Here is an 11,411-nt window from a genome sequence, read left to right on the forward strand (position 1 = left end):
CACACCTTGTACCAACTATATGCTTATAATAGTTGGAGTTGAGAGATCCAAGTCTAGAGTGGCTTTCAATTATATGTGTAAATATTGGCACTTGTATGGTACATCGTATCACATAACGTGATGATGTTTACAATCTAATAAATTTCACGATTATTTATATTTTTTTTATTCATGATTATGTGATTCGAAGCTGTTTCGTCGACTAAAAACTCGAGGGTAAGGACATTTCTTCTTCAAGATTCAACTTGTTTGACGTATAAGAAACTTGTATTTCTGTTATGTCTTTAGTAAAGATGAACAAAATTATGAAACAAGTGGTTTTCCATTTTTTCGGTGATTTTTTATCTAGAAAAACCTTTCGAGGCTTAGTGTAATACATATTAACGCAAGACAAGATATGTGTATGATTACATAGATAGAGGTTTGAAAAGTTTTATCACGAGTCATTAAGTAGTCATTTATCTTTTATCAGTCACTTTTTACTGAAACATCGGTAGATAATTTTTTAGTAGTGTATAAGGCACTTCACAATCACTACAGCTTGTAAAAAGTTAACTTATTCGTAAAGTGCAATAGGGTTATCTGAGTAAAGTAAAAAAATCAATATGTGTATACAATTGTCAGTCAACGGCTGCGGGATCACTGTTAAAAATTTTTCATAATAATCTTTTGTATGGAGACCTGATACGAAAAATTAAGATCCAGACTCTTCCAAAAGCAAATTCATCTCGCAATGCTGTAAGAAGAGAAGATCGAATGGTGGAGTTCCAACAAAGAATATCGTAACTCGTGCAACTTGGATGAAAAAAAGGACACCTCTTGGAGCTCAGATGAAAAGAAGTACAGCTTGTAAACCTTCAACGTAGACTAGAATATCTACAAAAGTATGTACGATGAAAATATAAAAATTAACCATTGACAATCCCACAAAGCAGAGACAATGACTATAGTTAGAAATATTGGATTTTACTAATTCCTCAGTTTGTTATACTTGCAAATCGGTACAAGTAGATGGAAGAGGTCGATATCACATTTTTTTTTAAACTTTTAAAACATTGTTTTTTAATTTCCATCAAATAGTCGCTATTGATTTTTAGACCTAATTTCAAGTATTTTTATGTAACGACAACTTATAGTTGACAGTTTTTTATCCAGTACTGGTTTGCACATTTTGTTTTACATTCAATGAATTTTTCATTGTCAGAATATGACGATCATCACTTCTTCATTGTAATGTTGTGTAATATGTTTCTTTTATATTAGCTCTGCTAGTATTGTGTTTTATTTTCGTCAGAGCTCTACTAACTTCTTCATAGTATTTCATATAGTTCTGAACGAATACTCGTGTTTAAGAGACACTGTAAGCTGTACTTGTTTCGTCTAACCCTAAAAATCTGAGTTTTTTCACACGAGGCACCAATATACATAATGAATACAGAATTCCAATGTTAAAATTACTTATATTGTGCATACAATTTTCGACCCAACTTTGTTTCACATAATTTATACAGTCAGTTTTTTTCATTTTTCAGCATAAAAACCAAAAAAGATGCTTTTAAATCTGTTCGAGAATAGTGTCATATTTGACCAACCACCTAATCAAGTTAACATTGACAATGTTATGTTCAGAGCGCACTATAAAATAACCACGGCAATTTTATTTATCTGTTGCTTGTTAGCCACAGCAGAGTATTTGGGTGAGTACTGATGCCGTAAGGACCTAATTTTATTTTATCCTTAAGCTCGTTTTCCTGTTCGCTATGATTTCATGGATCCTCATGCTCAAGATATTGCACGTCTCTCAGTTAGATGTCAATATAAATAGATACACTGAGAAAACAAATTATAAAGTAACCGTGCTAGAATGATAACCCTGTATTATTCCATCTTCTAAGGACTTTATAGATTTGGCAACCTAATTTTTACCATAATGGACAGCAGTTTTTACTGTATACAAAATAAAAATCGCTGTAGATGATAAAAATTAATGTTTATGACAATAAAAATTATACAACTAGTAATCATCCGTATGAAAATAGTAAAAAGTCTTTACTCAATGGAGTAGTACCAGATTACCATTTCAGCAGAGTAATTTTTATGATTTTTTTTCTCTCAATATGCCATTGCTGAATATTACAGTTAAACCAAAGTTTAAAAGAAAATTTCCAAAGGCAGATGTAATGTGCATGTTTCCAAAGGCGATTGATTATTGTTTTAATGACAAGTGTCTGATCATTTTAGGTCAACCTATAAATTGCTTGTTTCACAAGGATTCAGGATTGAATTCAGATTCGGTCAATACGTATTGTTGGATAGCCCACACGTTCACTATACCGAGCGCCTTGACTAAAAAAGTTGGCACTGAAGTCATCTCTCCTGGCGTGACTATTGACCACAACAATGAGAAACCAAAGTACCATTCGTACTATCAGTGGGTACCATTTGTACTATTCCTTCAGGGTGTATTATTTTACATACCCCGCTGGATATGGAGACAGTGGGAGGATGGTAAAATGCAAAAAATATCCGATGGTCTAAGAGGCCATACCTTGGATTCTGAGGATAAACGAAAAATCCACATTCAGCAGCTAATAGAGTACATGTACGGTACACTGCATCAACATAATGGATACGCGGCCAAATACTTTTTCTGCGAAGTTTTGAACTTTGTTAATGTGGTAGGTTTTATGCTTTATAAACTTTAATTTCTAACTACGAAATTAGTTAGTTAACATATAAAAGATTTGAATTGCTTTTAAAGACACATCCTGTTTAGTGAAAATATGGTTTAGTTTCTATCACATCCATAATTCATGAAAAAAAACGATAACAACGTGCATGAAAAATTAATATTAGCTCATTTGACGGTAAAATTCACTTTCATACAAGATGTCAGTAGATAACTTGTTACTGTTTTTGCATTTACGCTTTTGCTTTAGCTAAATTATACTATTGGCTAGATAGACACTCGTGTGAATCTCTGGACGTTATTAATAAATGAATGTATATCAGATGTACCAAGTATTAATCAACGTAATAATTTATTTTTTTTCAGGTATTCAACTTCTTCTTGACTGATCTGTTCCTGCAAGGTGATTTTATGGATTACGGTTGGAAAGTGCTCCATAGTTGGAACCAGGAAAAGTATGACGATCCAATGGTAAAAATCTTTCCACGCATGACCAAATGTACGTTTCATAAGTTTGGCGCAGGTGGATCTGTACAAAATCATGATGCTCTATGCATCTTAAGCAACAACATCCTTAATGAAAAGATCTACCTCATTCTTTGGTGCTGGTTCGTTTTACTCGTTTTTATGTCAGGTGCAGCACTTATTTACAGTATGGCCATCATAGTGTTCCATGACTTTCGTAAATTCATCATTAAGAAGGCATTCAAATTTGAAGACAAAGCCGATGCTAAGGCTTTAGTAAGGAAAATTCAAGTAAGTTTTCTCTATTTTTTAATATATCGTTAGTAGTCTATTACCAAATCACACTTTGCCTAAGTAATACGACTTCTTTTCTTATTGAACTGTTAAACTTTGTGACGATTTTGAAATTGAAATATACGGTCTTTGTCAACGATGTATAATTATAGTCTTATGAAAATGAGCATTGCAAAAGTATTGTATTGAAAATAATAAAAGATTATTTTTAATTACTTTTCGATTATTACATTAATTAAAAAACATAAAAATAGATTAGTAGTTAACCATATCCATGTATTGCATTTATTTCAAGGTTGGTGACTTTTTACTCATCTACCTTCTGGGCCAGAACATTGACAACGTACATATTAAAAGTCTCTTGGAAGGATTAGTCCACTTTGAATCAAACCGTTATAATGATACCACCTCGCTTAGGTCAACCAGTTCAAAATGGAGCTTGACTGACAGCTTATCACAACCGGATACCCTAGAAACCTTGAAGCTTGAAGAGGAAATGATTATATAGGAAGACAATGATTTGAAATCAATTACATGAATTTATTGTGGGATGGGTATTTTTGTAAACTTACTTTGATATAGGTACTGTTTAAATGTCACCTATTAAACATAGGATTTTCTTCACATTTTTTAAAAGAAAACTATCTACCTAAATCAATACATTTGTTCCGTATCATGTAAATCTATTCATCTTACCTACTTGTCAACTCACTTACATTTTTATCTTTTTTTTTTATATTCAGCCAAAAGTGAATTCTAATATTCATTTCATATATTCATTATTTCATTAATCAATAAAGTGAGAACCATAGAAAATATTGAGTCTAAACTGTCTAAGCTTTGGAAATTTTTGTCACCCGTCCCAGCTCAGCCGATATTATACTAAATTAAGTAAAACTACTTGGTTATCTCAAGTCGATAAAATATTTAGTCAGTAAACTCTCAACCAACACCTTTTTGAATTCTTATACGGAATGATTACGAAAACACATTGTCAGATACTTTTTTTTTAAATAAATTTTTAATAAGATAACAATTTCCTATGTACAAATTTTCTGCATATCTTATGTACTTTATTAGACGTTTTGATACTGATTAATGTGATTAAAAATCAACATAATATATAAAGCTTAATTAATTTTTATTCGGTTCCAATCATGTGAGACTTGCACTACTCCTTCATTAGTTTTACAAAATATTACAGTACAATGTATTTTAAGATACCAAAAGTCAATTACTTCGTAAAACCCACTAGTAAATATTAAAAAGTAAAACTATAAAGTAATCTTTTATTCTAATAAATATCATGCCATATCATGACAGGGATGATTAAATAACAAAAAATGTTGCTTTTACACCTGAAACTTTGGTGTCTAAAGTGCCTACCACGACTAATGAGTGCCTGAGGCAAGTATTGCATATCACTATCGGAGTTTCTGATTAGATATCTACAGTAAAAAAATAAGTAGGCATACTTAACTTTCAACTGTACTGTAGTCGTGACGGCTTAGTTCCACAGGTTACAAATACTCTTTCATACGCAGCATTTTTAACAAAGTTACGACCTTCCCTGCATTCCAGTTAAGTGATAAGTTCTATTGGTTCTCACAAAGCTTCATTTTATTTAAATTCGCAAGGCTAATAGATTGATCTTTAAAAAAATGTTAAGTCCTACTTGTCTTGTATCACTAAAATTGATGTCAAAAACTAATTGAATAAGTAAGACTTTACGTGATAAAAAATTTTACTAACACAATAATAATGCCGTAAGAAAATTTACTTTGAGTATGAAAAAACACTAGTTAGTCGCCATTTTATCGTATTATCTGTAGCATGCAGTCAGCTAATGACAACGTACCATCTATATTAACAACGTTTTTTCATCTTTGGCGGATGAAAAAGGTACACTGAATTTTTAGTGCAAATACTCAAAGAAGATATTGACTGTCATTACTTTTACGAATAACTTTAGTTAATAGTAAGTAGCACGAGTACAAAATAGTTGTAAAAGTGGATTCTAAAATACGTGTAAATATTTTATGTCTCTTGAAAATCACTTTCAACCGTATATGCGTATAAATAGAATATGGAACCACGTATGTAACATCAATAAAAAATCGTCTTAAGTGTATAATATTTTCCTTACTACAGACATAATATTAATTGATAGTATTTTTATACAGTAATGACTAAACTATGATAAATTTTCGTGAAAACTCTTCATTTATATTACTTGAACGATTTTTTAAATAAAATTTGTTAACGTCAAGAAAGCACTAATATTTTTGTTTATTAAAAAAGCAAAAAGATATCATCAAATTAAAAAATACTTTTAGCAAAAAATTCGATACATGTAACAGTCTATTGTAATGAAACTAAATTAGTTGTATTTGTTAATTCATAGCTTTTAAATTTCTGCTACGTATTTTATTTTCCGGATAAAAATTTCCTACATCGCCAGCAATATACAAATTAGTGCATTCAGCAATTAGCAAATGCTAAGTGTGGTGCCTTAAGAATTTTGTATTGATAAAACGAATTATCCACATTTATTTGAAAAATTAATCCTTATAGGATATTCTTGCGTCTCAATAAGTAAACAAAATAACAAGAAATTTTAATTATCTAATATTATAACGATAAACAGTTTTAGGCTTGTCTCGAAAATAATCAAAAGTCAAAAGTCCCTTGTTTGTACATACATAAATATTTGTTTAGTTTTATGAAATACCCACACCCATTAAAATCGGTATGAATTATACAATGGCACTATGGTCCAAAGTGGCACTCTCTGATGTTTTGACAAAAATAGGGAACATGCTTTTGTGACGAACCTTTTTTAAGCACTAGACTAAGTTCTCAACTTTGTTTTCTTACATAGGTTACCCTACACTGAATCTTTGCCCTAAGAAGTTATTTCCACTACCTGGCAAAAGTCAAGTACCACTGCAAACGGCAAGACAAAAGTGTAACATCCTGACCCTTGTAGTATACAAAAAGGTACGTATAGATTCGTTTCTTCTTTGCTCCGCTCATACAGCGTAATTCCCACTTAACTTAAGTGATAAATATCTATTATGCTCCTTTGCATTATATATGACTATATAACATCCTAATATATTAATTTTTTTTTTTACCATCAGGTTATAAAAGATGAAATTACATGACACAGTCGGGGATATCATTAGATCGTTGAAAAAGAAAGCTTCATTAGATGGCACGATAATCGACAATGAGGTATTCAGGATGCATTATAAAATCACCTTAGCGATTCTTCTTGTCAGTACAATAGCAGTCACAACAGAACATCTGACAGGCAATTTATTGAAGATTTTTTAATTTTTCTGAATTCGTTAAGATTCGTGATTATTATTATGTTATTATAACCGCAGGTAGTCCAATACGGTGTCTTTCGAATTTAAAAAGCCACACAACGGTGATCGAAACATTTTGCTGGACCAACTACACGCACACGATACCGAATGCCAAAAATATCACAGAAAAGGGTATAGAAGGCTTAGGTAATGACTATAACGAAGAAAAGACGTACCACTCGTATTACCAGTGGGTGCCAGCAGTACTATTTGCCCAGTGCATCTTGTTCTATGCACCCCATTGGATGTGGAAACAGTGGGAGAATGGCAAGATTCAGGGAATGTGTAAAAATTTACGAGGCCTTGCCATACACTCGAAGACTGAACGAGAAACTCACGTACAGCAGCTTTCCCAATACATCAAAAATTCATTGCATTTGCACAATAGCTACGCAGTCAAATACTTTTTTTGTGAAATTCTGAACTTTGTCAATGTGGTAAGTTTTGTACTTCCTAAGTAAGATCAAATAGGCAAATATACTATTATTCGTCAAATACTGGACTTGCAAAAAAATGAGGGGTAGATACATTTTTACATTGCACGGCATAAGTTTTTCCTCCAATTTCTCCTTTGATACGTCTGCAAAAAAGTAGTTTCAAAATTGAAACTAGGTCAAGCACAAGTTTTAGTCACCAGGGTAGCTAATCATTATTAGTGGACCTATGCTATATATCCTTTTGAGGTGGTTCTTTCGTGAAATTATTAAATATAGAACCACATGAAATTTGGAGGAATTGTTGATTAAACTTACACTTTATTCTCCTTTAAGTTTTCAGAGCAGATTTACAAAAAAAAACGCGAAAAAAAATTGTATTTATCATACAAGCTCTTGTAAAGATCAGCTGTTTTTTTTTAAATTCTTTACAAAAATTATACTTTTGCACAGCAAATCAAAATAAATTACTAACGCAAATAAAGCTTATGCAATTCCGAATAGACTGAAAATTTGAAATTTACAGATACACGGACTTATTAAAAAAATATTGTTCAAAGAAAAATTTAGTCTTAGATATTATAGAAGATATTAAGTGAACTTCCAGCTCCTGAACTTTGCCATTGTTCAATAACATGGTACTCTATTCCAAGAGATTTTATTTTCTTTCATATTTCGACACAAGAGAATACATACATCTCAAAACTTTATTTGAATGAGTTAATTGTACTTGTACTCGGCTAGCCAGATATTTACAATGATTTCTCAGGCGCTATTACAATAATTAATAGTGAAACACTTATACTTTGATAAAAATTAAAAATAATGAATGGTGCTAGTAACAGGTATAGACTGATTGATTTATTTCATTCAAGGTAGCCAACGTGTGTATGATGAATAGTTTTCTGGGCGGCAAATTTTTAAGCTACGGCTGGAATGTGCTCAGCTTTGCCAATATGAGTCAGGAAGAACGCATGGAGGTGCACGATCCTATGGTCACAGTCTTCCCACGGCTGACTAAATGCACGTTCTACAAATGGGGCCAATCAGGCACTATACAGAATTTCGAAACAATCTGCGTCTTAGCTGTCAACGTTGTCAATGAAAAGATTTTTCTTTTTCTCTGGTTTTGGTTCATCATACTCGCTGTCGCGTCTGCGGTGGCGCTCATCTATAGATTCATCTTTATATTGTTTCCCGGCTTTCGGAAGATGATTCTCAAACACAAAAAAGGGTTCAATTCTAATACCAATGCTGACATTGTGGTCAATAAAATTGGGGTAAGTTACCAATTATGTGATTCTTATCTATTAAACTGTCGTACAAAATATCTTAGCGATTACCTTTTTTCTTCCTTTTTTTATTTTTCCAATAATACTTGAGCAAAATAACTTTTTTTTCTTTATTTTATCTTATGCAAGTCTTTGCGCTTAGACTAGACTTCAATCCAGTTTTTTACGTACTTTGGCTAATCATACAAGTTGAAATATCAGTCAACCAAGTCACTCAATTCATACAAAAATCTAAACTATTGTATGTAAGGCACGACTTTTACATTTACATTAGAGCAAAAAATATAATCATAATATTCATACAAGACGTAGCTTAATTTTGACAAACGTTTTATGATCTCTTGTAATAATAACTATTTTTTTTAACCTGCATACTTTTTTAGCAATAAAAATAATCTTTATCAATGAAACACTCAAATAATCTAAAACAATAGTGAAAAATTTTTTCCAAACAAAAAATATATAAGAAGTGTTTGATCAAACAATTTATTGAGGTGAAAATGCATAGCCATCGTATATTTATTATTTTTTACCATTTTACTAAAATATTTTATACACTTAAGCGAGAAGAACATAGATCTAATATTTTTATTTTTATTCTTATTAACTTCTAGGTAAGTGATTTCTTGATACTTCATCTGGTGAGTCAGAACATCAACTTTATTTTTTTCAATGAAGTATTGGAAAAATTAGTCGACCACTTGAAAGGTTAAATTTGGAATTTTCACTCGAGGGCCTTTAATACTCAATACTGCCAAATATGCCTCACAACAAGAAGTTTTTGGAAAAAATATATGGACGTGCAAAGAAGTAATAATCTAAAGAAAAGGTTGAAAACTTTCCAACAGGAACCAATATTGGCTTTTTACAAAGGGCAATTTGTTACCGTTTAAAACTTGAAACTTCAAGTTTATTTATAAAAAATATATGTACATTTTTTTATAATGGAGCCATATAAGTAATGTTACGATTAGCAGTAGGGAATAGTAATTCAAAATGCATGAGATACAAGTAGCAAGCCCTCGTGTAGCTTATAACACGGCATTTTTTTATACGGAGAGTAAGAAACTCATCTACAGTACTACCTCATACATTGCTGTTAGCTAGGGAGGAAATATTAAGTTTTGCAATAGCAGTATCAAAAAATATTAAGATTACCAGTAGTTAGTATAGTAAAAATAGTGTTCGACACATGTACACCATCCAACTGGGGCTATCTCAGTCCATCAGACCTAGGCATAACCCCGGACTTTTTAATTCTTAAGAAATAATAAACATTGTAAAATTTTATCATTTGTTCTTTCTGTGTCATACAGATAGATGTTTGTTCCATAAAACACGTTTCTAACATTTTTAGCAGAACTTTTTTTATTTCCACAAAGCTTCCTTAAGATGATATCATTTCGTTAAGTATACAAATTTTCGTTTTTAATTTATGATGTCCCATTGAGGTTGAAAAATATACATTTATCTTTGAATGGTGTCAATTAATTTGGTTTGCTCAAAGAAAAATTAAATTTTCTCATAACTTGAAAAAAAGTATAATTCATCTTTAGAAAAATTGAAATAATCTATTTTCAATAAAGCATTCCGGATTTGAAAGTAAAACTGTAAACTTACAAATAGTTAATGATGAGTAAATTACTCAAATAAATACTCAATGTACATTATTGAAAATTAAAAATAATTTCGTGTATTTTTTTCGTAAGATGAATTTTTAAGACTAAGGGGTTCGGAAGCATAAGGAGGTTTTTAACATCAGATGACGGGGTAACGCGTGCTGAAAACATACCATAAATTCTGTGTTTTTTAATTGTTTTGTTTGAACTATTTGGGTACCAAATCGATAAATTCACCTTTAAAGTTTTAATGAATCTGCTCAACGTATTGGTAATCATAGGGTAACCCGGAAGGTTACTTCTAACAACTACATAATCTAGATTTATCTCTAAACGTGTTTTGATGTTTTTTTTGTTTCGTGTGCATGTACCTGTACACTAAAATAAAAAATTAATGACAAAAGCTATTAGATATTTTTATAAATCTGTTTCTTATGGTAGTGTGGCGCAACGGGTGCCCAGCCCAGTGCAAACAAGCAAGTATAGATATATATGCACCATCTATGCTACACCTGGTCATCTGGTGCACCTCCTATATATGGAAAGTTACTCCCTTAAGTGTATATAGTTATATGGCACTGTATATATGTATAGAGCTGGCCTGGCAAGTTGAAAGAGCATCGGGGGATATAAAACGTACATGGGTTGTTTCACGAAAATTTTACCATTCTATAATCAAACCATTTGAAACAATTGCTCGTTTGTATATTATAAAAACTTGTTGTTAATAGATATTTCAAATAAAAACCATAAATTGCTTTAGTGAAAGATGTCATTGGTGGTAAAAAGACTAATAAATGTTTTCGAGCGAGTGTACCCCATGTTCTGGGTTTTTTTAACAAGACAAGAAACTCAGGCCAAAAAGTTCTTTGTCTATTGGTACTCTGTTCAATTAAAAAAAAAAAAATGAAAAAAATGTGTTTCGTACTAAATTTTAGAAATCTCAATCCATTGATGAAACAATGCATTTTTTGTGAAGTGGTCCATGTACAGTGGGAGGAAGGAATGAGGCTTGTGAGTGCATATCTTGGTTTATAATGTATTGGACGTATGCGTGTTAATTCCACGGGTTATACGGTATTCTATACAAATACAAGTAGTGCATACACACGTAAGGGCATACATCGACGTTTTGACTTAGCGAATGGAGTAGAAGTGTTGGTAAGGCGAGAGAAAGAGGAGAGATACATTGTGAGCACCAGCACTGATCGAGTAAGGTGGAAAAAGGATAGTTAGTGCTGAAA

The 11,411-nt window shown here is 31.6% G+C and overlaps 2 protein-coding genes, 1 long non-coding RNA gene and 1 pseudogene across 4 annotated transcripts in view; 3 read left to right on the forward strand and 1 right to left on the reverse strand.

The window, feature by feature from the left end:
- spg (dedicator of cytokinesis spg) overlaps nucleotides 1-11,411 on the reverse strand; it is a 113,166-nt gene that overhangs the window by 37,927 nt on the left and 63,828 nt on the right. The window lies entirely within an intron of this gene.
- LOC149374763 (innexin inx3-like) lies at nucleotides 612-4,014 on the forward strand. The gene is made up of 5 exons (XM_089592027.1): nucleotides 612-884; nucleotides 1,533-1,697; nucleotides 2,242-2,678; nucleotides 3,056-3,445; nucleotides 3,744-4,014. Exons 2-5 carry the CDS (start codon nucleotides 1,550-1,552, stop codon nucleotides 3,954-3,956), a joined length of 1,188 nt encoding a protein of 395 aa, XP_089448153.1. The 5' UTR covers nucleotides 612-884; nucleotides 1,533-1,549; the 3' UTR covers nucleotides 3,957-4,014.
- On the forward strand, nucleotides 4,977-6,722 carry LOC149374764 (uncharacterized). The gene is made up of 3 exons (XR_016293051.1): nucleotides 4,977-5,028; nucleotides 6,330-6,448; nucleotides 6,592-6,722. It is a non-coding gene; the product is annotated as an uncharacterized LOC149374764 (long non-coding RNA).
- On the forward strand, nucleotides 6,831-9,433 carry LOC149374765 (innexin inx3 pseudogene; annotated as a pseudogene). Its single transcript, XR_016293045.1, has 3 exons — nucleotides 6,831-7,259; nucleotides 8,132-8,536; nucleotides 9,163-9,433. The product of XR_016293045.1 is annotated as an innexin inx3 pseudogene (transcript).

Source organism: Copidosoma floridanum, unplaced genomic scaffold (assembly GCF_036245765.1).
Source record: "Copidosoma floridanum isolate Cflo_tuat_1 unplaced genomic scaffold, Cflo_Japanese_pri ptg000014l, whole genome shotgun sequence".
NCBI lineage: Eukaryota > Metazoa > Arthropoda > Insecta > Hymenoptera > Encyrtidae > Copidosoma > Copidosoma floridanum.

Excerpts from the sequence above, each read along its gene's own strand:
- LOC149374763 (XM_089592027.1), top strand. The coding sequence starts at position 1,550 with ATGCTTTTAAATCTGTTCGAGAATAGTGTCATATTTGACCAACCACCT. Across the intron at positions 1,698-2,241 it reads AGCCACAGCAGAGTATTTGG|GTCAACCTATAAATTGCTTG; the intron begins GTGAGTACTGAT and ends TGATCATTTTAG. Across the intron at positions 2,679-3,055 it reads TTTTGAACTTTGTTAATGTG|GTATTCAACTTCTTCTTGAC; the intron begins GTAGGTTTTATG and ends ATTTTTTTTCAG.